Source organism: Bubalus bubalis, chromosome X, assembly GCF_019923935.1.
Source record: "Bubalus bubalis isolate 160015118507 breed Murrah chromosome X, NDDB_SH_1, whole genome shotgun sequence".
Classification (NCBI taxonomy): Eukaryota; Metazoa; Chordata; class Mammalia; order Artiodactyla; family Bovidae; genus Bubalus; species Bubalus bubalis.
Genome location: NC_059181.1, coordinates 106,517,141 through 106,544,038, shown reverse-complemented (window position 1 = coordinate 106,544,038; position 26,898 = coordinate 106,517,141). Strand labels below are relative to the sequence as shown.

Below are 26,898 nucleotides of genomic sequence, written 5' to 3'. Positions count from 1 at the left end.
TCATTGGCAAAAAAGATGAATTAAGAATATATATTATACTTTCATAATAAGGAAGATACAAGAAATTCATTTTATAAGTGGTACAGAATTCCATTTTTACCAAATAAACAAGTAGCCAGAAGTATGACTGCTAATAGGAGAATAGAAGTGGCCCCATCTGGAATTTCCCAGTATCTGGAATGGACAGGACAGGAATGGGTCTGGATACTCTGTTCTGGGGCCTGGAGGTCAGGAAATACGTTCCTTGTGGTTATAGATCATTCTGGGGATACTACATTCCCGAATAATATACTTCCTCAAATCAGAAAGCCACTTCCCTCCTTTCTGGCTCCTATAGCAGTAGCTCTTCCTAATGGGTAGCCCTCCCTCCTGGCTTTTCATACATACTGCCTTTAAGAAGAGGTGTCCTTTTTTTGAGCCCCTTTCCTTCAACCTTTGACAAACCTCAGGAATGGGACCTACAAGTCCCATGGAAGTGGAAGTGTTAGTCCCTCAGTCATGTCCGACTCTTTGTGACCCCATGGACTGTAGCCCGCCACGCTCCTCTGTCCATGGAATTCTCCAGGCAAGAATACTGGAATGGGTTGCCATTCCCTTCTCCAGGGGATCTTCCCCACCCAGGGATCGAACCCGGGTTGCCTGCATTGCAGGCAGTTTCTTTACCATCTGAGCCACCAGGGAAGCTGATTCAATCCTAAGGCTAATTCAATCCTAAGGTCAAATTGTAACAGACCAAGTTTAAGAAGTCTGGATGTTTCATTGATTTTGTATTTCTTTAATCCCTATCGCAGTGAGGTAGAGAAATAAAAGAATGACCTGTGTCCTCAATTGCTGATTTCTTTGATTGTCACTGAGACCAAGTTTACTTTAAAGGTACACAAAATCTGCACAAGTGTTCAGTCTTCATACATGTTATGTAAGCAGGCAGAGTACCCAAGTGATTGATGGATTAAAATTTTTTTCAACTTTCATTATGTTGTTTTAGACAGCCTCACATATGTGTTGTACATAGTGAAAAGGTTGGCTTAAAACTCAACACTCAGAAAACTAAGATCATGCCATCTGGTCCCATCACTTCATGGCAAATAGATGGGGAAACAATGGAAACAGTGAGACTTTATTTTGGCGGGGGCTCCAAAATCACTGCCGGAGAAGGCAATGGCACCCCACTTCAGTACTCTTGGCCTGGAAAATCCCATGGACGGAGGAGCCTGGTAGGCTGCAGTCCATGGGGGTCACTAAGAGTTGGACATGACTGGGTGACTTCACTTTCACTTTAACTTTCATGTGTTGGAGAAGGAAATGGCAACCCACTCCAGTGTTCTTGCCTAGAGAATTCCAGGGATGGGGCCGCCTGGTGGGCTGCCGTCTATGGGGTCACACAGAGTCTGACACGACTGAAGCAACTTAGTAGCAGGAGCAGCAGCAGCAAAATCACTGCAGATGGTGACTGCAGCCTTGAAATTAAAAGGTGCTTGCTTCTTGGAAGAAAAACTATGACCAACCTAGGCAGCATATTAAAAAGCAAAGACAGTACTTTGCCAACAAATGTCCGTCTAGTCAAAGCTATGGTTTTTCCAGTAGTCATGTATGGATGTGAGAGTTGGACCATAAAGAAAGCTGAGTGCTGAAGAACTGATGCTTTTGAACTGTGATGTTGGAAAAGACTCTTGAGAGTCCCTTGGGCTGCAAGGAGATCAAACCAGTCAATCCTAAAGAAAATCAGTCCTGAATATTCATTGGAAGGACTGATGCTGAAGCTGAAACTCCAATATTCTGGCCTCCTGATGCAAAGAGCTGACTCATTAGAAAAGACCCTGATGCTGGGCAAGATTGAAGGCAGGAGGAGAAGGGGATGACAGAGGATGAGATGGTTGGATGGCATCATCGACTCGATGGACATGAGTTTGAGTGCTCCAGGAGTTGGTGATGGGCAGGGAGGCCTGGTGTGCTGCACTTCATGGGGTCACAAAGAGTCGGACACGACTGAGCAACTGAACTGAACTGATAACATTCCTCTGCATTTGGGCATAACCTTGTATATTAAAATGTGCTTCTTTCGTGGTTCTCATGAAAAGCTCTAGGCATTAGTATCTTCATTTTGAAGTGAAATGAAAGTTGCTCAGCCATGTCCAACTTTTTGTGACCCCATGGACTATACAGTCTGGAATTCTCCAGGCCAGAATACAGTGGGTAGCCTTTCCCTTCTCCAGGGGATCTTCCCAACCCAGATATTGAACCCAGGTCTCCCGCAACACAGACAGATTCTTTACCAACTGAGATATCAGGGAAGCCCTATCTTCATTTTACAGATGAGGAAACCAAAGATCCAGAGACTGTACAGGGTAGAGAAAGACCAAAACCCTGGCCTATGAATCAGCAGACCTGGATTCTCATATTCCTGACTTTGTCCCTGTGTGTTTATGAACGAGTTGTTTCCCCTCTCTGAACTTCAGTATCTGAATTTATCAAACGAGATGATTGAGCTTTCTCAACTCTGTTTGCATATTATAAACAAGTGGAAGCTTTTAAAAAATCCATTCCTCAACCTCACCTCCAAAGATCCTGATTTAATTGGTTTCAGAGTACTGTAATTTCCATATCACTAAGAAGCCAATCCAGGTAAAGCCACAAATTCAGTTTGGTATTTCTCTATAAAGGAGAGAAACACTGTCATTTAGTATAAGATTCAAATACTATGGGGACATGTCCTGTAATGGAGTTTGAAAGGCTGAGAGTTTTACTGTGCATACCCTAGCTCTGAACTCTATCCATCTCTCTCTCTTTCTCTCTCTCTCTCTCTCTCTCTCTCTCTCTCTCTCTCTCACACACACACACACACACACAAAATCATTCCAGTGAAAGTAGTTTGAAAAAAATAATACTGATTTAAGTCAAGGACAAAGAGTAGTTTAAGTATACAGCCGAGCCAAGATGTTAGTAAAATGGAGTTTTGGGGTGACAGAAATAACTAATTATAGAACTTTTTTCTTTCACATGTTTTTTTCTTAGCCTTTGTTTTTCTTTCTGAACCTATATATAGTATTCACACAACTTTTTTTACTCTTTTCCCTTCAATATAGCTTATGTATTAATATGGGCCTGGAAACTTCTCCTTATTGGAGGCCTTAACCCCCATTGGAAGGGGACTCTTTAAAAATTTTAGAGTAAAATTTAGCCAACTAATCTTTGATATTACAAAAATTAATATTCCTTTTGTTTTAGAATTTCTTTTTGTCATCAGAATGGTAGTACTTTGAAGGCTAAGATTTAAAGTGTGGACCTAGGAGAATAAGGCCAAGGGAATTCTTCAGTCCCCCTTAGTTGATGCCTTAGGATGCATGTATGGCTGATCTCATCTTATCACAACAGAACATAAGTGACTTGAGCTTAAAGCCCTGTATTAATAAATCTAAGGTGTTCACCTGAAGGATTATTTCTGGTTTCTTTCCTTAGCAACCTGCAACAGCAGTGTTGGTTGGTTTTTCAAGGACTTGGGGATTTCCCAATCCTTGTCATCTGTGTCTTTTATTATCAGAAACATGACCATTATCTAATACAGTCAAAAGGATTGCCTTAATAGTTGGACAATGACAACTTGTGTGTCATGATTACCATCTTTTTTCCAAGGGACTGGCTAGCAAATACATGTGGAAACAACATATATAACTTTGAAATGACAGCAAGGTCCCTAAACAGTGAGTAGTGTCTCTCACAAGATGTCTTTCCTTGAAAGCTATGTGTCTCCTTCATTCTGGCCTTTGAAAGCAGTAACACTGGTTTAAGGATCAAGATAAGGATATGGGCCTGGATTGTTACTCCTCATTTCCATGTAGAAAGAAGCCCTTAGAAGCTAGTTAGAGAATTTTAGGTTTAGGAATGCAAATTTAATATGTTTCTCAGCACAATAAAGCTTTACGTGCTTTAAAGATTATAGGTTATCTCCAATTCATTTTCAATGAATGTGATTAAAGATGTAAGGGAAAAGCAGCAGCCTAGTGTACCAGTTTTGGAGAAGGCAATGGCATCCCACTTCAGTACTCTTGCTTGGAAAATCCCATGGATGGAGGAGCCTACCAGGCTGCAGTCCATGGGGTCGCGAAGAGTTGGACACGACTGAGAGACTTCACTTTCACTTTTCACTTTCATGCATTGGAGAAGGAAATGGCAACCCACTCCAGTGTTCTTGCCTGGAGAATCCTAGGGACGAGGGAGCCTGGTGAGCTGCCGTCTATGGGGTTGCACAGAGTCGGACATGACTGAAGTGACTTAGCAGCAGCAGCAGCAGTGTACCAGTTTAAGTTCATATGTCTCCCTTTATACACACACTTCCGTTGCTATAGTGGAGCCACAATGCTCCCCCATTGCTGCTAAGGCTGAAAATGCCAAAATTCATGCTTGGGCACCCACACATGCATTACCCAAAAGAACAGGGGAGTTAGTATTCCACAGGGAAGGTATTTGACTAATAAGATGGGAGATAGGAGGTGAATTCTTCTCTCTTCCTCACCTAGACGGGCTGAGATACAGTATGGCCTATCATAAGAGATTGAGAAATTAGCTTGTCATGAAACAGATTGCTCTCCTTCCCTCCTGACCTATTTTTCCTTACTTCTACTTCCTTAGGATTTCATGTAAGCTTTTGCTTCAAGCTCTATTTTCTAAGAAACTCAGACCAGAGCATCCAGAAACTAGGAAGTCTGGAATTAAGTCATAATTTCACCCTAATTTGTAACCATGTGACTTTATGCAGGTTACTTTCTTTCTTTTTGTATCTTCTCCTCTAGCTATAAAATGTTGATATTGGAGTAGAACTTCTTTAAGGGTCTTTCCAACTCTGAAATAATGCCAAGGTACATAATGTCTGTGTGAAGTAGGTGATGGGAAAAGGTAGTATACTGACCAATGAACATCAGTGGATTACTTATATGTGAATCAGGAGAATGCACTTAATATAATCAGTGAGCTTGAATGTTAACAGCTCCAACCAATCTTAAGTTCCAAACATAGATTTAGTTCTACTTTCTGCAGAAAGGAATTGAATTAATTTCCTGGGTCTTTAAAGAGAAGGCCAAATAAACTCTTACCCTCTTGAGCAAAGTAAAAACACTTCCCTACTGGCTCCATATCATAAGCTGATTGAGAAATGGTAACTGGCTGCAAACCAAACATGTTTTCAAAGCGGGAGGTGGAGATCTGTAATGGCTCCATTTTGGGAAGCAAGATAGCTAATATATGATGTCTATAACTATTGCTTCACTCCTAACATAGGAGCATGTGTGTTTCAACTCTTAGGGTGCAGGTGGACTGAAGTTAGGGAAAGAACCATTCACCATTTGAGGTTTATTATACCACGAAGGTTTATACTATGCTCCAAACTTCTATACCTGACTCTGGAGCATTGACTTTGGAGTCAGACAGCCTAGGTTCACATCTTAGTTTCAGCATTTACAAGCTTTGTTACCTTTGGTAAGTCATTTAACCCCTCTGTACTTCAGTTTCTCATTTGTAAAATAGCAATCATAATACTACATACATTGTAGAGTTGTCTTGAGGATTAAATGAGCTAAATAGGCAATGTGCTTGAAATAGTGCTTAGCACAGAGTAAGCACTATGCAAATGTTCACTATATTTATTTTAGCTATTGTGATGATGAAAGATGGGCTAGAACCAAAAAAAAAAAAAAAAAAAAAAAAGGCTCTTGGCTAAAGCCATATGAAATGTATCAAGGGACCAATATGTGGAAAGCAGTAGATTTAGGGGATAATAGATGATTTAACTGCAAAAAAATGCTAAGCAGGAAACACCCTCTAAATATTCCTGTTTATACAGTACATGACACAAAGTATAAAAATAATGAAAACAGAGCCTCTCTGTAGGATTTAGAGTTCTTTCGTATATATTTTAAATATACATGTGATACATTAAAATATATAGAGTTGTGTGAATATATATTTACATATGTATATGTAAATATATGTATATATATATATCACTGAAGGGCTACATATGCACACTCACTCACATGTCCGTGTGCATGCCCCAACAGGACCCATCTATACGTAAACCAGATGCAGTCCATATCAGGCCAACTTGGACGCAAATGAAAGCCCTAATTCAGCAGACTGCAGATTGCAACTACATTTGAATAATCCTCCAGTTCCTTCTACCAAGTGTAAGGCCATTTAGAAATACACTGAGAAGAGCTCCTCTGGGTGTATGGCAAAGCCCAGGGCCCCTCTGGCAGTGCACAATTTGCCTGAGTAAGGACTGCAGGATTGAGATATCAAGGAGCTAGCTATCAAGGAGGAGGGACTTGTGTTATGTTGGACCCTGAAACTAATAAGCAAACATCAATAGAATAACTTTAGCTCCAAGAACAAAGCACTAGTGTCATAGAATCCTTATATATCTCAGCTTTAAGCAAATTTCAGGCAGAAGCGAAGAGAAGTGTGTGTTGCTATTCATCACCATCCAGTGTGACCCAGAGAACTGGGCCCAGCTTTTAGGTGTGGATAAGTTCAAAGGTCAATCAGGCAGACTTGGAAGATAAAAAGAAGTTACTTAAAATGGAAGGACTTGAAAGCAACAGAAGAGGTGGTTTGGGTTTAAAAATGTTCCAAGAAGCCAAACCTTGTATATGGCACCATTTGCAGCAATATCATTAACATTATTAATAATCATCAATAACATATTTATATATACAAAAATAGAGCAAAGCAATTCTATAAGAGGAGGTGAAAGTGAAGGTGAGGGTCTCTGCAGCTCAAATGTCAGTACACTTCAGGAAGATTCAGAACCAACGAAGACTGAGTGGCACGTATTTCTACAGTATATAGCCAAGAAGGGGACATCAAAGTGTTCCCTTTTCCTTCCCCCTGTGTAGGACTATACATTTCTCCCCACCTTTCCACGCTGTAATACATATCCATGCACACTTTAAAAGAGATGATGATATAGAGAGTCTGGAAGTCTTAAACTAAGTTGGAGCACCTTGGTTTCAAGCAAGTGCCCTTCATCTTTGAATTCCTTAGTGAATTTTGGATTCACTGACAGAGGGAAACTGTTATCTAATTCTTGTCTTTTAACAGCAGTCCTTAAGAGCCTGCCATCACCACTGCAGCCTTTTCCCATTGAAGGCGAATCATAGCACAGGCTCTTAGTATTTTTTTTTTTTTTTTAACAGAAGTCAGTTCTCTGCATTATACATCTTTCATCTCAGTTTTTCCACTGTTGCTGAAATTTAGGTTCTCAGGCAACTGCCATTGCAGACAAAGCCAACAGCAAGCACAGTGTGTGCAGCAAAGGGTAGGTGCAATGGTGAAGATACAGCTTAATTAGGGCTTCCTTAAGCTTTTCTTTTCCACACTTGAGCTTCTGTAAGATGACAGAGCCAAAGGTGATGTCCACTGGGGGAAGCCTTGACAACTGAAATGGAGTTAGCTACCCACTATGCCCCACATACAGACCACCACACCAGGTTAGCATGATTCCTGAAGACTGAATGGGTATGGCTTTCTGTCATTGTTAATAGAGTCCTAGGAGAAATTTTCCATGACTTAATGTGGTGCAGTGTAGAGAATATTGAACCAGGAGTCAGAAGGCCTGTATTCCAGGCCCAACTCTATGAACTCTGTGTGCGACCTCGGGCAAATCTCTTCCTATTTCTAGGCCTCAGTTTTCCCATCTGTAAAATAAGGGCATTGAACTAGATTAACAGTTAAGATTCCTCCCAGCTCTGAAGTTTTATGACTTTTTATGTCCATTATTAAGGCCTGAGCCATGCAGTCTCAGGGCAGTTAGCTTCTACGAGAGAACAGACCTCTGTAATATCCTTTGCTTTGTTCATTTAGCTATAAAGCACGTCTGCCTTTGGCACTTGGGTCAGACATACAAAGTTATGAGCATCCTGGTTTACTATCCTACTCAGCATGCTAGTGGAATCTGGTAATTATTGGGAAAGGGAGTAAAACTTCAACTCATTAAACCTGGAAATAGAAGCTAAGTTTGCCTCATATGCTCATAAACTGGTGAGTGTGGTTATGAGTGCACACACACTATTGCTAGTGATCAGTTCATTACAGTAATCAATTTCACTTAATAAAAATTAGTAAATAGTATAACATAACAAAGTTTGGTGTCAAAGGAAACACCTATGGAAAAAAAAAACAGCACTTCTTGACGTGTTAGAGAAACAGGCAAGAGAAGACATAAAACTGATGGAACACAATAGAAATACCTGCAGAGAAAGGATTAGTCAGAGAGAGAAGGAAGGAAGGAGAAGGTAGGGAGAGAAAAAAAAAGAGAGGAAAGTTAGAAGTAGAGAGGGCGAGAATGAAGTGGAAAGGAGTACAAAACAGAGTTAACACAAGAAGGGGAGGAAATGAGAGAGAGAAAAGACAAACAAGAGAAGGGCAGTAAACAGGGAGAAGGGGTCAGATTCCCTGGAATATTGAACACTGTTCCACATGGACCTGTGAAAACCATCTAACAGGAAAGCTTCCAAAGGCACTGTGGAAAGCAGAGTGATGCTCAGAGCCTGCATCGAGAGGTATCATGTTGGGGAGCCCCTAAACCTCCACATTGCTGGCTCTGTCAGCCCTCAGTGTCCAAATCCTCATGCTTCTACATCACCTGAATTGGCCATGACAGCCATAAAGGCTGAGATGGTAGGGTATAAAAAGATTTAAGGGGAGTGGGATAGATACTGTGAGAAAGAACAAGGCATCCTGCGCCAGGATGTACTTGACCATTCCCCTGACACTGCAGGAACAAAACTGGTGAGCCCTAATTTTGGCTACTTTCCTCCTCATCCCCTTCTTCAAAGATGAGGCCTATGCTTTACTGACAGGGGCTAGGAAAAAGCTCTGGATCCCCTTGGTAGGAAGGTCATACAGACTTTTCCTGGGCCTTGGGGAAGGGCGCACTACCAGAAGAGATTTTTCTGCACACAGTGTTGGTGTGCCTCTTACAACGGCAGCCTGGTCGCCTGAGACTATCATAGCCCTGCTGGCACAGATGGAGGCATCCACGGGTAGGCAGGTAGCAGCACAGGCAGGGTAAGAAGAGGGAGATGATGCTCATGGCTGCCCAGCGGACGAAGCAAGAGCCAGGCCCACAGGAGCAAGGCTCATCGGCGCAGTTGTCTTCATCGTCAGTGGAACAGTGGTAGAAGAGGCCCTTAACACAGCAGAGACAAGTGCCATAATCTAAGAGGCTCTCAGCAGAGCAAAGGCAACGCTGGTTGCATAGCCAGCAAGCGGGGAGAGGGCGAGCTGCTGTACAGAGGACACACTTGCAGCGCCCACACTCCTCACAGATGAAGAGGTGCTCACTGGGGTGCACGGCAGAGTGCTCAGCTTCTCCTTTCAGAGCACCATCAGCCTTTGGGTGGGCTCCGGTTCCAGGCTGGGTTCGGATGATGGACTGGCCTGAAGGTGAGGGCGTAATGCTGGCCAAGAGCCTTTGATCAGAGGCAGTGGTACTATGGGACATTGAGCTGGCAATGCTAGACTGGCTCAAATGCTGAGGCAAGGGCTGCAACTGATGGCACTGGCTGAGACTGCGGGGCAGAGCAGTGGGCATGGTAGCCAGGGACCAATCAGATTTGTGGGTTTGCACGATAAGGGAAGGACTGGAGAGGGCCTGTTTACAGGGAACTGGAGGACGGTCCACATAATCATTGCTAGCATGAGTAGAGCGCAGCTGTTCAATGGGCAGAATTTGTTGGAAATCATCTGTCACTGCAGCATCCATTTTGCCTCGATTCTTGAGTTGTGAGTGGTTTTGGGTCAGGCTGGCACTTATGGTGATAAAGAGCCCTTATAGTTACATGGGTCTTAGGGCACATCAGAAAATCCTAGGAGAGAAAGAATAAAAACAATAAATAAGAACACATAGGCATGAGTACCTTGCAGGAAACCAACAAAGCTCAAGCCCCTGTCCCCAGCACTACCTTAAATCACTTTAGTCTTTATGTTACTCCCTGATTCTGTAATTGACCTCATCTATTTTTTTTTACAGGCATGTCTGGTCTTCTCATTCAGACTATAAAGCACATTGGGAGCAAAGATCTGATTGTGGATTCCTTTTGTATTTCATCATATTACTAGAGTCATAGGAGCAGTTAGCTCATTCAGATGTTTCCTAACTGAAAAATCTAGGCCTTGAGCATCAAAATTCTAATAAAACTATCAAATGCAAAGGTCACATTTTGAGATTTTATAGAAAAACCGAAATGAATTTTTTGGCCAACCCAATATATATATATATACATCAAAGCTTTCTTTTCAATGAAATTTATAAGCATAAATAAACAAATGATAAAGGACACTATGATTCAATGAATATAGGCAAGCAAGCAAGACCCAATAATATTAATAGCAGAGATATGGCAAAGACACAGAGGGCAGAAAATAGACTATCTATAGAATAATGGGGAAAAAGTCTTCCTAAGAATATAAAAAAATCCAAGACTAATCATCTTGCAGTTCTCCTCACTTCATAAGCTGCTTTAATTTATTGAGGAAGTAATTCTTTTAAATGGCAGCATGACTCCAGAATCAAACTTTTGTATACGCAGGAGTAACCCTAGTGATGGGGAGCCATAAAAGAAGAGACCTGAATTAATTCAAATATCACCTGTAATTGTTCTTATTACGACCCTAAGTCAAGTCTATACTGATGGGATTTATTAGGCAGAATCTGCTTGGACTGCTTTTCTCTATCTTTACCTTATATAATAAACTGGCTTTCTTAAAGAACAGCAATGCTTTTATACAAAATTTAACCTAAGCTGAATATCTGGAAAATATATTCTCTCCTGATTCGATTGAGCCTGGTACTGATAATGATGACCATGAGGAAAATACTGTTCCAACCGTAGATTATTGTTTTGCACCATCTGGAAGACTGAACAGCCTAAAAAGGAAACCTAAACAAAAATCTAAGACTCATCTTGGAGACATTAGGACCTAGGAAACACTAGCATGAATAAAGTATATATTTGAAATCCATCAGATTTCAGCACTCCTCAAAAGAGATCAATTACTCACACTACTATATGGGATGGAAAGCTTGAATGAGTAATAGAAAGGAACAAGTGACAGAGGATAGTGCTTGATTAGGTTTCCATAAGCAAGCAAGCATGACACTGAAATGTGCCCAAAGCTCAATAGCAAGGAAAAAAAAAGATGTAACTCATATAGGACTCAGTGGCTAATAATACAATCGGATTCATTGCCTTTTGAGGTTATATCCCAAAGCAAACCTATTTAGTTGAATTTGCATCTGCTCATTTTTTAAAAAGAAGATTTAGTTTGGTTAAAAATAACTTTTCTGCCACATCACATCAAAAAACCAGTCTGACTATAATTTCATTTTTTAGCTACTTGTTTCAGTGTTACTCAATACAGCATAAGAAAATGAAGATAAACACTATGGAGATTCTAAGACTCAAATATGCAACCTTTGTCAAATCACTTACTTCTTTTGGGCCTCAGTTCCACTATCTATATAATTATAGGGGTGGCCTAGGTGATTTTGAAGGACTCTGCCCCACTATGGTCTGTAATTATATAACTATACAATTTGACAAAAGAATTCTCTTCATACCTTCTACATCTTCAGCCCTTGAGGGTAAACTGGGCAACATGCCCTTGTTTACCAGGGCATTCAAAAGCAAAATGGGTTGGACTCACAGCCCCCCTGAAGTCTTACACTTCTACCTTTGCTGTACTTTCGTTAAGACTCACAGTCCCAGCATTAGAAAGGAATAGGTAGTTTTCATTTGAACACCCAAATAAACAAAGACACAGTGTTCAGCCAGCTTGCAGAGTGTGTGGATCTAAGAGTCTTGGATTGGGAAGAGTCTTTTGACAACTGTATAAGAAATAAATGTATTCCCCATTGATGAGATAAATAATGTGTGGGGCCTTTCAAGCCCTTTACACTGTATAAAGAATAATGCATACGCTGGATGCATTTTAGAGTCACTGATTTCCCAAAGGAAACTAGATTTGAACATACTGGAAATTCCAAGGATCAATAACTCAAAGGAAAGCATTCAAGGTCTTAACATTACAGGAGATAATCATATGGGATTCCAAGGATGTTACTAGATATCTCAGAGATTTGCCCAGAAGGTTGGAAGCTAAGCTTGGAGGAATTTAGGTCATAATAGAAATGACTCAGAACCATGAGGGGATTCTATCTTGGCAGCAAAAGAGTATACGGTGTTTAGGTTAAGAGAGTGTATTTGGATATTGATTAGACTGCTACAAGACTGGAGAGTTCAGATACTTGGTTGGGTGATTAAAGGAAGCTTTGGGCATCAGTCTGGGATGATGAACTACTACTGTCTTGCTTCCAGATAAGGGGATTGACAAGATGAACTCGGACGGTTTCTTCCTGCTCTATAAAATCTTTCTGAGAATGAAGAGTGGAAGATCTGCAATATGGTGGGCAGTAGGACCTGGGTAAAATCAGGGTATTGAGGAGGATAAACCAGTATTGCATGACAATAAATTGTTTGCCATTCCGGATGTGCTGAATCCGATCTGGCTAACAGGATGAACTGAAATAGATACTGGAGGGGAAGGTAAGTGGGGGCGGGGTGGAGTGGAGAAACAAATAGACAGGAGGACTGCTGCAGCCCACAGATTAGATGAAAAACTACTACTACTGCCTGCATGTTTAGGATTCAGAAACCCACTCATTAAAGGGCCATTCATTGTGAGCAGCAACAGTGAAGCAACGGACTGTGTTGCAGGTCAATTCCATATTCTATGAAGTGAGAGAGAGAATATACATATCACATATTATGAACTAGGAGCCAAGGTGATTACAAGTCTTGGCTGCACATGGATGGGATCTAGTGATTTCTGTCACGTAGTGCCTCTGCAGTAATGAATGATGCATTGTAAACCCACTCCCATCTCGGTCCCTCTGGCCAGGTGCTCATAGCTTTCTCAACAGTGTTTCTGTAGCCCTGAAATTTGCTATGTTCAACCTAAACAGAAATGTCTTTTCTTATGCGAACGTGGGTACTCGAAAGCTAAATTCATTCAAGAAATGCTGTTTGTTAATGAAAGAAAAAATGTCTTTTCTCCCTGGAACTGAAAAGCTGCCATGTTGAGACTAAAGTTGCAAACTTTCCTAGTTAAAGCTCTTCTATGCTAACCCCTTTAAGAGGCTTTTGATTTGGGTGATAAATCCTTTCTGATATGGTATGACTCAAGCTCAATTTCAAGGAAGAAGGGAGAAGAGAAGGCTGGCTCCTGTTTTCTCCTGTTCCTATGGGTTCAATGCTGTTTTGTACCTTACTGTGTAACGGCTCTGGGGTGTGTTGCTTTTTTTTTTCCTGTGCTCTGCTGTTATATACACTCGTTCTCAGAATAACCGAAAGCAAACACAGGGGGGATTTCTGCTATGGCTTTCTGTGTTTTCTTAGTTCTACTGTTCCAAAGTCTGCTCTCTCAAAATCCCTCTCTGTGCAAAAGCATTTGCATCTCTATCAAAGCACTCCCCCCTGACAAATACCAAGTTGTATATAGTTTACATTACTAACCTCTCAGCCACTGAGTGGGCCTCCCTCCTACCACATACATCTTGTTGGAGCTGCCAGGTTCTCACCACATTTAACTCTTAACTTGTCACTTTGCTACCCTAGTCCTATTCATTACCTTCAGTTTCATTAAGACACACAGCAGTTTATTTCCAACCAGAGAGTCTTGCAGTTGTAAGAGCTTGCCTTTTTAAAGATGGGGTGTTTTAGTGTAGTGATATTACAAGGAAAACTTGTAATATCAAGTGAATTCACAGACTTCTAATCCTGAAGAAAATGCTAGTTCTTCATTTAAGAAGTAGGAATCTTTCTTTAAGCCCCAAATTCTTTTATAAGAGACAGGAAACTGAGTTCTGGGTGACTGTGGGCAAGTGACTTCTGTTCCAGGCCTGTTTCTTCATCTGCAAAATGAGGAGGGGTATTAAAGGAAGGTTTGAAAAGTCCTTTCTTGTCCTTATGCTCTAAATTTTTATGCTGGGTTTGCTGGTTGTATTCCTCTGCCTCAGAAGTCTTTCATGAAGAATTAGTGCCCTTTCCCTCAGGTTCTTTACTTCCCCACTAACTCAACTTCTCAACTCTGACTCCAAGTCACCCAGATCACTCACTAACTAGATTGTTTCTCAGCTAGAGAGACCTAAAACAGAACACAAACAAAAGGCCAAAATGGATAGAATGGTACACCAAAGTCTTAGAAATTTTTATTTAGACGTTTAGGGAACAGGATTAATACTTCTTTGGGGCTAAAAAGCTAGCCTGTGCCTTACCTGTATGTATGTATGCAGCTGACTTGTTGGGAACATGATTTAATACCTGGTATAGCCAAATTATATTACAGTGACGCTTTAATGCACCCAGAAAAGCAACAATAGTTTGCATTTCAAAATAGATTTTCCATTTAAGAGTTCAAGGTCTGTTTTCCATTCATCAAACATGGGTTTGCAGCATACTGAGGCTAGTGGCAGTGATCATTAGACAAATGGAAAGGAGTGTGCACCACGGCCCTAGGTCCTATCGAACGTCTACTGGCTAACCAGATATGCTGACAGATTCTCACTGTGGACAAAATTTCCATATGCCACACAGAGACATGTGCACATACACCCCGGCCTGGATCCAAAGGTTTCTAAATCCTTGTTCTGACTCAATGTAAGTAGGGGGTTATGCCGTGTCAGCTTGCGCCATTTCTACCCAGAGCAAGGTGATGTGATGAAATCTGAGCGATGCACAGCCCAGACTTGTGAGCCAATCGGAGACTAGCCCTGCACTGACAGGATGCCCGCTGGGCAGCCAGACTGGCCTCAGCACGGGTTCCCCCTACGTTCTCAGCTTGGGTGGTTAGGCTGCGCTACCCAGGGCTTAGGCAAGCCCCACAATTCACCTTAAGGTCAACAGCCTAGAAATTCCATTGACATCGGGGCTGTAGGAAGAGTGATTTCGAAGTTCCCTTTCGATTTAGCCATGTCTAACATGGATAGTTTTCTGCAAGGGGCTGTTTCATTGAAATCTCTGTTGAACGGTTTTCATTTTATTTCACCCATGCGCTTGAGCTTGTGCGCGTGCACAGACACGCTCGCTCGCTCTCTCTCTCTCACACACACACACACACACACATACACAGAGAGACACACACATGCACGATGACGGGAATGAATGGCAATCTGTGCATTGCATAGAAAGGATTCTGAGGTCTTGAGGAGCTCATCGCTCAGCTTACCTTGAAGCAAGGTCTGAGCCATGCTGAGAGAAGCCGAACTCATGGTCCATCTGGCTCAAAGGACCTCTTCTTCTCCCGAGTCTTTAGGTTTCTCCACCTCTTTTCGGAAAGTCTGAATGAAAACTCCTTCCCTGGCAGTGGAGCCAGAAACAGAGATAGTTCTGTCTCGGGCTTTCTGACACAGCACAGAAAAGGGAAAGGGAGGAAGGGGAAAAGAGAGAGAGACGGTGGTGCTGAGGAGGAGAGTCGGACTTGTAGTGGCAGATACTTTGTGTAGATTTTCCATGCAGATCTCAATCCTGATGCACGTATTCCCCAAAGAAAGCTCAGCAGGGTAAGTTGTTCACCTCCTCCTCTTTCTCCTCCTCCTATTTCTCCTCCCCGTCCTCCCCCGCCTCTTTCTCCTCCTCCTTCTCCTCCTCCTCCTCCTTTTTTCCCCTCCTCCAGCCTTTTCCTTCCCCTTCTCTTCCCCTCCCCCGCCCCTCCCCCTTCCCTCCTCTCTCTTCCCTCCTCCTCCTCCCCTGATGCCTCCGCCTCGGTCTCCCTTCCCATCTGACAGCTGAACCGAAGCCGCAGCAACTGCGGTGGGAGACCCGGGGTCTCTCGACAGAGCAGGAGATACCGCTAGGGTCCGATGATTTGTGTAGCTTCGGGGGTGTGGGTAGAGCGTCCGCAGAGAGATGAGCGGCGGCGTGGTTGGAGGCGGGAGGAAGGGGGGATGAGATCGCAGTGTGTGTGCAGCTTGCTCAGCGAGCCCGCTGTTTTGTGAATGTAGACATTTTCTCGAGGTCTTGTGAATGGGTTATACGGGAGGATGGGAGGGGAGAGATTTAATGCTCCTTGTTAGAGCCTCTCTCTCCGCCCCTCCCCACTCCCCAGCCTCCACCGCCCCCCCCCCCCCATTTGCTTTCCCGGAGCTATAGCTCTTAATGCTTGCCTAAGTGGCGTCATCCCAGCTGAAATTGAATCGACCCATTAGAACTCCCCATAGGAATTTCTGTATCCGGTCCCTGGGTAATGACTGAAACAGGATTTAAAGGGGAGTGGGGGTGGGGCGGAGAGGAACAATTTTAAGGAGTCCTCATTTAATATCTCTGCCAATTGCGGTCCTATCAAACCTTTCAGCCCTGATTGAGTGATCACAGCTTCAGCTGGAGAGACTGCACTTCCCCTTTGTTTCAGGGTCTCTCCCACCTCTTTTGCACATTCGTTTCCATTTTTTGAGCACTGATAATGATTATCCATCCATCATCCATTGAGGAACCATTCCTTTCCCTTTCTGGGTTGAGTATGTTATATATCCAGCAAATATTTATCAGTGCCATCTTTTGTGCTTGGTATTGTGGATTCAATAAGGAAGACCAAATTCCTGCCTTCAGGGGGCCTCCTTGGGACTGCCAGGCTCCAGAAAATAATGACGTTTTGGCCATTTTCTCTTCAAATGAAGGACAAAGCTTCCTGGAAATGATCCTCAGTGCATATTTAATTCAATAGGAAAATGTCTTCCTCCTGGGCATGCAGACAGAAGCACTTGAATGAAAACAAGCCTCATATTTAAAATAGATCTGATTTCAAGTCCTGCTTCAATGGACAAGTAGCAGGAGCTTGACCATCGACATTCTTAGGATACTTTGGTTACCCCATCTATAAAATTGAGATGGTGAATGGCGACAGTTCAGAGTAAAACAAACTGTGAGTTAGGAAACTCAAATTCTTAATCTTACTCTAACTCCTTGTGTGACCTTTGCAATTTACTTTCCCCTCTAGTGCCTCAATCTCTACATTTACATGAGGGTATCTGATTGGGAAATTGCTAAAGTCCCTTTTAAGCTCTGACATTATTTATACCCTCTCAGGAGGGTTAAGAAAACAAAAGAAATCGTGTGGGTCTGCATGTGCACGTAGCAGTGTCAAAGGTTCTCCAAACTGTTCTGTTCATGTGTATGTATGTGTGTGTGTGCACGCATACATACATATATATGAGTTTATGTGTGTGTATATATATAAATAGATACACACATTTCTTTTCTTTTTTTTTTGATACACACATTTCTAACCAAATCCACATCTCTACCCAATCAGAAATTCCAGTGAAGACATTTTCCTGTGTAAATTCTTCTCTTTTGTAGTTCAACCCTCTTCCTTACTTTTAACATTGACCTATACTTATCAAGATCACAAAAACCATTAAACTAATAAATACGTAGATTCATCAGCAGAAAAGGATAGATTTCCAGATATGTTCATTCATCCATTTACTAAACAGTTATTTACTGCATGTCAGCTACGTGCAATAGCTGTACTAACTAGATTCAGGTCGAACAGATCAGAGTTCACATTTTTGCTCCTCAATTTGTGAGCTATCTGACTTTGGGAAAATCAATTCACCTCTCCGGACCCTGTTTCTTCATCTTTAAAGTAGAGATAACAGTATTTCCTACTTCACAAGATTGTGCTGTTTCCTATAGATTAAACAGACTCTTGCATTTAAAAGTTTTGTCATGTGTCTGGCATAGCTAAGTGTTCAAAGAGCAGTAGATATGAGTATTTAGAAGTTGTTCTCACTAATGTATCCTGTAGGATAGGCAAGATATTATTTTAATTTGAAGCCTTTTTTTAAGTCCAGCTTTACAGTTGAACAGATATGTGCCAAATATATCTTCCTTAAATGTGGCTTATTGTCACACTCTATGCTTTTGTTCAAAAACTTATTTCTAATTCCTAGAGCATTAAGTCTAAATTACTTTGCCTGTCAATCAAGTTATTCTCCAACTATATACATTCCACTTCTCTCCTCAACATATCTTAACATAAGACAAGTTGAATGTTTCACTCTTTTCAGATATAAATTCACATGGCTACCCCTAGTCCAGCTTTTCATATGTATCCTCCACATAGATTATATATATTCATTTTCTACCTTCAGGTCTTAATTCCTCTGTGACTCCTTCTCTGACGATTAAAGCTCCTTTGTGCTCTAAAGCCCTATGGTAGTTTTTACTGATACCCTAATTTATTTTTATATTTGTAACTTATACAACACTTCTAACTATGTCCTGTCCTCATTATTCAGTATACTCTGTTAGATATACTCTTCCTTCTTTCAAAAACTTTTTTGAATGAACTCTCATATTACAAATAATCTGAACAAATAGTTGCTATAAAGTGTGAAAAGATGTGGTTAATTCACTATAAAACTATAATTGGAGATTTCTAAAACATAGCAATAAGGACAATATTTGGAGCGGGGAGTGCTTTGTCTGGTGTACTTTAACATTAGTTATTTATTTTTTGAAAATCACTTCTTTTTAGAATAGATGAGTAGACCTGTGCTGAGATAGTATCTCCAAATTCCACTGGAACCAAATTAAGGTCAGTAAGGTGTCTATAAAAAGAAAAAAGGCATGAGATTGGGAAATAGCAGACCTGTGTTCGCTTCTAGGCCCAACACTGTCACTAGCTAGCTGTATGGTCTTGGACAACTCAATGAATCTGTCAAAACATATTTCCTGAAAAGCACAATATTAACAAAAGAGCTAAGAAAGTATATCTTCTGAAATATCCTGAATCTAACAAGTTTGTAAAATAAGTTGTCAGGTATCACATAGTGAATTTTGTAATGCCCCAATGTTGATTTCTATTAAAAAATTGTACTGTCCTGATATCTTATCAAAAAAATGAAACTACAAGTAATTTAGAAACATAAGAGCCTAAAGCACAAATAAAAATATTCATATATGTTTCCAAAAGTCATTTATTCATTCAGTAAGCACTAATTGTGTGAATAATGTGCCAGGCCCTGGGGTGGGGATGTATCAGCAAAGAAAAATATGATAAACATTTTGTTTACATTAAAAGAAATTACTTTCTAGAATGGGAGACAAGACATTATAATTAAGGATGATAAAGAAGAGGACGGATACCTAACTGGCGTTTTGGGGAGAGAGATGATTAAGCAAGGATTTTTCTAAAGTGAATGATTTCTAGGCTAAGGTCTACAGGATATGAGTTAAGGAGGCATTTCAGGAAGAGTGAACAAAATAGTCAAAGGCAACAGAATATATAACAACACAGAATATTCAGGGATACCAAGTAATTTAGAATGCTTAGAGCAAAAGTCCTTGAAGAGATTTGTAGATGAGAGGGTTTCATGGTCTAGCGATTAAGATTCTAAGTTCCGGAGTGGGTTGATCTAAATCAAATCTCTGGTCTGCAACTCGCCAGTTGTGTAACCTTGACCAAGTTACTTAATAACTTTGGGCCTTGGTTTCTCATTTGTAAAATTGGTACAATCTATAAATATATCTCATAGGGTTGTTGTGAGAATTAAATGGATTAAAACATGTAAAATGCTTAGAACAGTGTCTGACACAGAGTAAACATCTCTCCCAACCACCTGAATGTCAACTCCATAAGGGAAGAAAATTTAGTTTTTGAATCACAAGCACTTAGATAATGAGTGACTCACCTAAAAGGTGAGAAGTTTAAATCATCTCAGCTGTTTTCATTGTTGCTTTATTATAGGACCACAGAGTAAAGATATAGTAATGAATTAATATTTAAAATAAATGTATTAACTATATTGTTAATGAAGATATTATGCTATATATATAAAGAAGGCTGAGCACTGAAGAACTGATGTTTTTTAACAGTAGTGCTGGAGAAGACTCTTGAGAGTCCCTTGGACAGCAAGGAGATAAAATGAGTCAATCCTAAAAGAAATCAACCCTGAATATTCATTGGAAGAACTGATGCTGAAGCTCTAATACTTTGACTTCCTGATGCAAAGAGCCAACTCATTGGAAAAGACCCTGATGCTGGGAAAGATTGAAGGTGGGAGAAGAAGGGGATGACAGAGGGTGAGTTGGTTGGATGGCATCACTGACTCAATGGACATGAGTTTGAGTAAACTCCAGGAATTGGTGATGGACAGGGAGGCCTGGCCTGCTGCAGTCCATGGGGTCTCAGAGAGTTGGACACAACTGAGCCACGAACAACAATGACAAATGCTATATATTAATTAATATATAATTAATAAATGAATTCCTGCTCTCAAGTGACTCATAATTCAGTAGGAAAGATACCAAATAGACAAATGTAATAAAGGATGGTAAGTGCTATGATAGGGAGCAGAGAAGAAACACACCTAATCCAGTATTATGGAGGCTATGGAACGCTTCCTTAAAAAGATAATGTTTAACTATAAATTTAATGGATGAGACAGCCATTACAGCCAGAGGGAATAGCATGTACAAAAGCCAAGAGGATGGCCTGCAAAAAGAAACATCACTGAATCTCTCAAATTTAGCATAATGTCTGGCATAGAGTAGATGCTCAGAAAATATTTAATAAGTAAGAGAATAATTTAAAATCTGTTACAATCCACAAGGGTTGGATGGGGACGGAGATGGGAGGGAGGGGACATGGGTGTACCTATGGCTGATTCTTGTTGATGTTTGACAGAAAACAACAAAACTCTGTAAAGCAATTATTGTTCAATTAAAAAATAAAGTGGCAAAAAAATCATTGCAAGCAGAGATAACAGAATGAACAAAGATACAAAGGTGTGAAAGCAACATGTGTATGAACTGCCCTAAGAGGTTCCCCTATACTCATAACCTGAAGAAGTTAGGAGCAGAAATTTTCTCTAGAAGGTGCCACCTACATATTTTATTCATATTTGTAAATGTACTGAGCTTATTTAGATTTTATTAAATTATAGCAAGTAAAGTCCAGAGATAAAGCCACCCACCTATGGTCACCTAATCTATGACAAAGGAGGCAAGAATATACAATGGAGAAAAGACAGTCTGAATAAACTCAAAATGGATTAAAGGCCTAAATACAAGGCTGGACACTATAAAACCCCTAGAGAAAAATATAAGAAGAAAACTCTTTGACATAAATTGCAGCAATTATTGCAGATCTTTTTTGATTCACCTCCTAGAGTAATGAAACTAAAACTAAACAAATAGGACTTAATTAAACTTTAACACTTTTGCACAGCAAAGAAAACCATAAGCAAGATGAAATGAAAACCATCAGAATGGGAGAACATATTTGCAAATGAAACAACTGACAAGGTGTTAATCTCCAAAATACACAAACATCTCATGCAGCTCAATATCCCCCCAAAAAATAAATAAATAAGACAGAGAAAGAAACAACCCAATCAAAACATGGTGGAAGACCTAAAAAGACATTTCTCCAAAGAAGACACAAATGGCCAAGAGGCACATGAGAAGATGCTCAATATCACTAATTACTAGAGAAATGCAGATTAAAACTAGAATGAGGTATTACCTCACACCAGTCAAAATGGTAATCATCAAAAAATCTGCAAACAATAAATGCTGGAGAGGATGTGGAGAAAAGGAACACTCCTATGCTGTTGGTGGAAATGTAAATTGGTATAGCCACTATGAAGAACAGTATGGAGGTTCCTTAAAAAACTAAAAATAGAACTACCATATGACCCAGCAATCCCACTCCTGGGCATACACCCCAAGAAAACCATAATTCAAAAACATACATGTGCTTCCACATTCACTGCAGCACTGTTTACAATAGCCAGGACATGGAAGCAGCCTAGAGGTCCATCAACAGAGGAATGGATAAAGAAGATGTGGTACATATATACAATGGAATATTACTCAGCCATGAAAAGGAACAAAATTAGGTCATTTGTAGAGACCTAGATGGACCTAGGGTCTGTCATACCGAGTGAGGTTAAGTCAGAAAGAGAAAAATAAATATCATATATTAACGTATATGTGGAATCTAGAAAAACAGTACAGATGAAGCTATTTGCAGGCAGGAATAGAGATGCAGACATGGTGAATGGACATGTGAACAAGGGTGAGGGGTGGGGATGAATTAGGAGAGTAACTTTGACATATATACACTGCTGCTAAGTCACTTCAGTCGTGTCTGACTCTGTGCGACCTCATAGATGGCAGCCCACCAGGCTCCGCCATCCCTGGGGTTCTCCAGGCAAGAACACTGGAGTGGGTTGCCATTTCCTTCTCCAATGCATGAAAGTGAAAAGTGAAAGTGAAGTCACTCAGTCGTGTCCGACCCTCAGTGACCCCATGGACTGCAGCCTACCAGGCTCCTCCGTCCATGGGATTTTCCAGGCAAGAGTACTGGAGTGGGGCGCCATTGCCTTCTCCGATACATACACTACCATGTATAAAATAGGTAGCTAGTGGGAAGCTGCTATCTAGCAAGGGAACTCAGCTTGGCATTCTGTAATGACTGAGAAAGGTGGATTGAGGGGAGGTGGAAGGGAGACAGGTCCAAAGGAAGGGGGTATATGTATACATATAGCTGATTCACTTCATTGTACAGCAGAAACCAACACAACATTGTAAAGCAACTTTTGTTGTTGTTCAGTCACTAAGTTGTATCCAACTCTTTGTGACCACTTGGACTGCAACATGCTAGGCTTCCCTGTCCTTTACTATCTTCTGGAGTTTGCCCAAATTCATGTCCATTGGGTCGGTGATGCCATCCAACCATCTCCTCCTCAGTCACCCCCTTCTCCTCCTGCCCTCAATTTTCCCCAGCATCAGAGTCTTTTCCAATGAGTTGGCTCTTTGAAACAGGTGGCCAAAATACTGGAGCTTCAGCTTCGGCATCAGTCCTTCCAATTAATATTCAGGGTTTATTTCCTTTAGGTTTGACGGGTTTGATCTCCTTGCTGTCCAAGAGACTCTCAAGAGTCATCTCCAGCACCACAATTTGAAAGCATCAATTCTTCAGCATTTGGCCTTCTTTATTTCCAGCTCTCACATCCCTACACGACTCCTGGAAAAATCATAGCTTTGACTACACGGACCTTTGTTGGCAAAATTATGTATTTTCTTTTGAATATATTGTCTAGATTTGTCATAGCTTTCCTTACAAGGAACAAGCTTCAGCCACCATCCATAGTGATTTTGGAACCCAAGAAAAAAATTTCTTCTAGAAAATCATGTAGGTCTTCATAGAATGTGTCAACTTCAGCTTCTTTGGCATCAGTGCTTGGGGCATAGGGTTGGATTACTGTGATGTTGAGTGGTTTTCCTTGGAAAGGAACCAAGATCATTCTGTAGTTTTTGAGACTACACCCAAGTACTGCATTTTGGACTCTTTTGTTGACTATGAGGGCTACTCCTCATAGTAGGAGTATGGGCTTTCTTCTAAGGGATTCTTGCCCACACTAGTAGATATAATGGTCATCTGAATTAAATTCACCCATTCCCGTAGTCCATTTTGTTTATTGATTCCTAAGATGTCGATGTTCAACCTTGCCATCTCCTGCTTGACCACGTTCAATTTACCTTGATTCATGGACCTAACCTTCCTGGCTCCTATGCAATATTGTTATTTACCACTTCACATTTTACTTTCACCACCAGACACATCCACTACTGAGTGTCGTTTTGGCTTTGGCCCGGCCTCTTCATTCTTTCTGGAGTCATTAGTAATTGCCCTCTGCTCTTGCCCAGTAGCATAGTGGACACTTTCTGACCTGGGGGGCTCATCTTCCAGTGTCATATCTTTTAACCTTTTCCTATTGCCCATGGAGTTCTCGAGGCAAGAATACTGGAGTAGTTTGCCATTTCCTCCTTCAGTGGACCATGTTTTGTCAGAACTCTTCACTAGGAGTTCTGTGAAGTGTCAGGATGCCTCGCAGTGACCTGTCTGACTTGGTTGGCCCTGAACAGCAAGGCTCACAGCTTCACTGAGTTACACAAACCCCTTCACCACGACAAGGCTGTGATCCATTAAGGGGTGTAAAGCAACTATATCACCTTTAAAAAATAATGGAAACAATTCAACTTTGACAAATAATTGTAGTGAGTGAAATACATTATATCTAAAAAACTTTGTATGACAGTCCAATAGAGTGCCTAAAATAATCATTCAGTCAGTTCAGTTCAGTTGCTCAGTCATGTCCGACTCTTTGCGACCCCATGGACTGCAGCACACCAGGCCTCCCTGTCCATCACCAACTCTGGGAGTTTACCCAAACTCATGTCCATTGAGTCAGTGATGCCATTATCATTATCATATGATTATCATTATCATGACTTCTCTGGTGGCTCAGACGGTAAAGCATCTGCCTACAATGCAGGAGACCCGGGTTCAATCCCTGGGTCAGGAAGATCTCCTGAAGAAGGAAATGGCAACCCACTCCAGTATTCTTGTCTGAAAAACCCCATGGATGGAGGAGCCTGGTAGGCTACAGTCCATGGGTTCGCATATGATGTCATAATCATTATCAGAGTCTTAATCCATAAACCCAATCAAATAAGAAGTTCTCTCAGCCTATAACACATTCTCTCTTATTTTATTTGCACAAAACATCTGCTCTGCACAAATTCTGAAAGACCTTTCCTCATTCTCTTTTTCCAGAATACAGCTCAAACCTATTGAGAACTTGCAAGTCCTGTATGAAACCAGCTCTATCCACACTCGACCAGAATCAAGGGGAGTTCTTTAGAAGTGCCAGATGAAAAGCTGACCTATCTTCATCCTGATTCAACAGTGATGAAGGCCAGAATAAGTAAGCAATGCCAAGTAAACTGAAATTCTTAACCATGAAACTTATAGGGATGGTCATAATTATTTTCTTTTCCACTGAAGCTGACAAACAAGTATAGGAGCAATATCACCATGAGACAATTATACAGAAAAGTCAGAGAGAGAAAAACAACTTATGGAGAGGTAGGAGGGAGAGACAATATGGTCCTGGGGAAAAGAAAACTGGATTGAGTAAGGAAATGTAAACTCCAGTATTCTCACCTGCTGTTTGGCAGGTCATTTTTCATCTCTAGGCTCTATTTTTCTCATCTATAACATAGTAAGTTTCAACGTAGTTCAATAAAACAAACATAGTGAGCACCTAGTTAATGTCAGGCAATATACTTGATCGATACAGAGATGAATGTGACAACATGCCATGTAGTAGGTCCTCACTACATATGGGTTGAATGAATAAATTAGTGGTCTTATCCTCTCATTATTTACAGTCTAGTAGAGTAAATGGACATGTAAACACATAAACTGTGATAAAATCTGTCACTAAATCAAATGAGACATGATTGTGGCCTGAATCCAGGTAAGGACAGTGTACATGAAGAAAAGTGGATGATAGGTAGAATGTGGGTGTGTTTATCCACTTATTCACTTAGTCGTGTCTGGCTCTTTGCAACCCCATGGACTGTAGCCTACCAGGATTCTCTGTTCATTGGATTCTCCAAGCAAGAATACTGGAGTGGGTAGCCATTCCCTTCTCCAAGTTATCTTCCCTACCTAGGGTTCAAACCTGGGTCTCTGAGCCACCAGGGAAGCCTGATAGGTAGAATATAGAATAAAAAATACTTAATGAATTATTAGATATGGCATTGTGCAAATTACTGAGATATAGAGGGAACATTAAAAAATAAGATTTGAGTATGTTGCATTTAAGGTACACATGTAATATCTAAATGGTAATCTAGATAATATTATACATGGGTTTTGAGCTTAAAAGTGGCTATGAATCAGGAATCGAAATAAGCTTCACCTCCAGAGATTCTTATTCAAGAGATCTTGGGTGAGACCCAGAGAATCTGCATTTTCAAAAAGCCCAACACGGTCCTTGATTGTACCATGCTTTCTCTTCCCTCTGGACTGTTTTCCTTGCCTGAAGTGTTGGAAACTCCCAAGTCTACATCTCTGGTCCAGATCTTCTAGCTGAACTCTAAACCCACATATCTAATAGCCTATCAGACAACTCCATCAATCATGTTCTTTTATCCATAAAATATAATTGAAGGTAAGGATGGTTATTATTTTATGTATGGTGGTTATGGAAAGGTTATGAAAGTCTCTTTCATTAGGTGACATTTGAACTGAGTCTTGAATAAAGTGATAGCAAACAATTCAGCTATATGAGGAGAGCATATCCCGCATAGAGGGAAGAGTAAATGCAAATCCCTGATGCTAGAATGTTCTTGGCATGTTCTAGGAAAAGCAAGGATATCAGCATGCCTAGAGTGGCAGGAGTAAAGAGATGCTGGTAGCAAATGAAACTAGAAAAGTAGCAGAGGGCTGGAGCATGTGCAGCCTTTCACATGTTGAGAAGGTATTATATACAGGAGTAACAGAGTCTGACTCATAATTTTAAAAGCATCTCTCCAGCTTACCTATGGAATATATATTTGGGAGAGGGGCTTAGGGTGAAAGCAGGGAGAACAGTTAGGAGGCTATTGCAGAAGTCCAGATAAGACAGGAATAAGAGTGGAAGTGATAAAGTGATTAGAAGATAGAATTGAAAGTTAGAATTTTGAACTCTAGTTATATTTTATTCCATCAAAATTCCTTTTTCTCCTGTTTTTGTTTCCATTTCAGTGAAAAGTGTCACCTATATTTTCCCAGAACAACCTGTGTGTGTGTGTGTGTGTGTGTGTGTGTGTGTGTGTGTGCATACTCAAATGTACATTAAATTTCTGTCTTTTCCTAATGTATTCTGATCTTTGCCTTTCTGCATGTTCTATGTGAACTCCCTAAGTTGCACACACATGGCATCTTCGCAGGATTTACCTTGATGCAGTTTATAGTGTGCTTCAAGTATATCTTTTTATATGG

The 26,898-nt window shown here is 40.8% G+C and overlaps 1 protein-coding gene across 1 annotated transcript in view; it reads right to left on the bottom strand.

The window, feature by feature from the left end:
* Positions 1-5,877: 5,877 nt before the first annotated feature.
* The window catches only part of SPRY3 (sprouty RTK signaling antagonist 3), a 121,096-nt gene continuing 100,075 nt past the window's right edge, over positions 5,878-26,898 (bottom strand). The window contains exons 2-3 of the mRNA XM_006076656.4: positions 15,280-15,454; positions 5,878-9,860 (exon numbers count right to left, since the gene is read on the bottom strand). Coding sequence (XP_006076718.1) covers positions 8,891-9,757 — 867 coding nt within the window. The 5' untranslated portion in view covers positions 9,758-9,860; positions 15,280-15,454 and the 3' untranslated portion in view covers positions 5,878-8,890. The remainder of the gene's footprint in view (positions 9,861-15,279; positions 15,455-26,898) is intronic.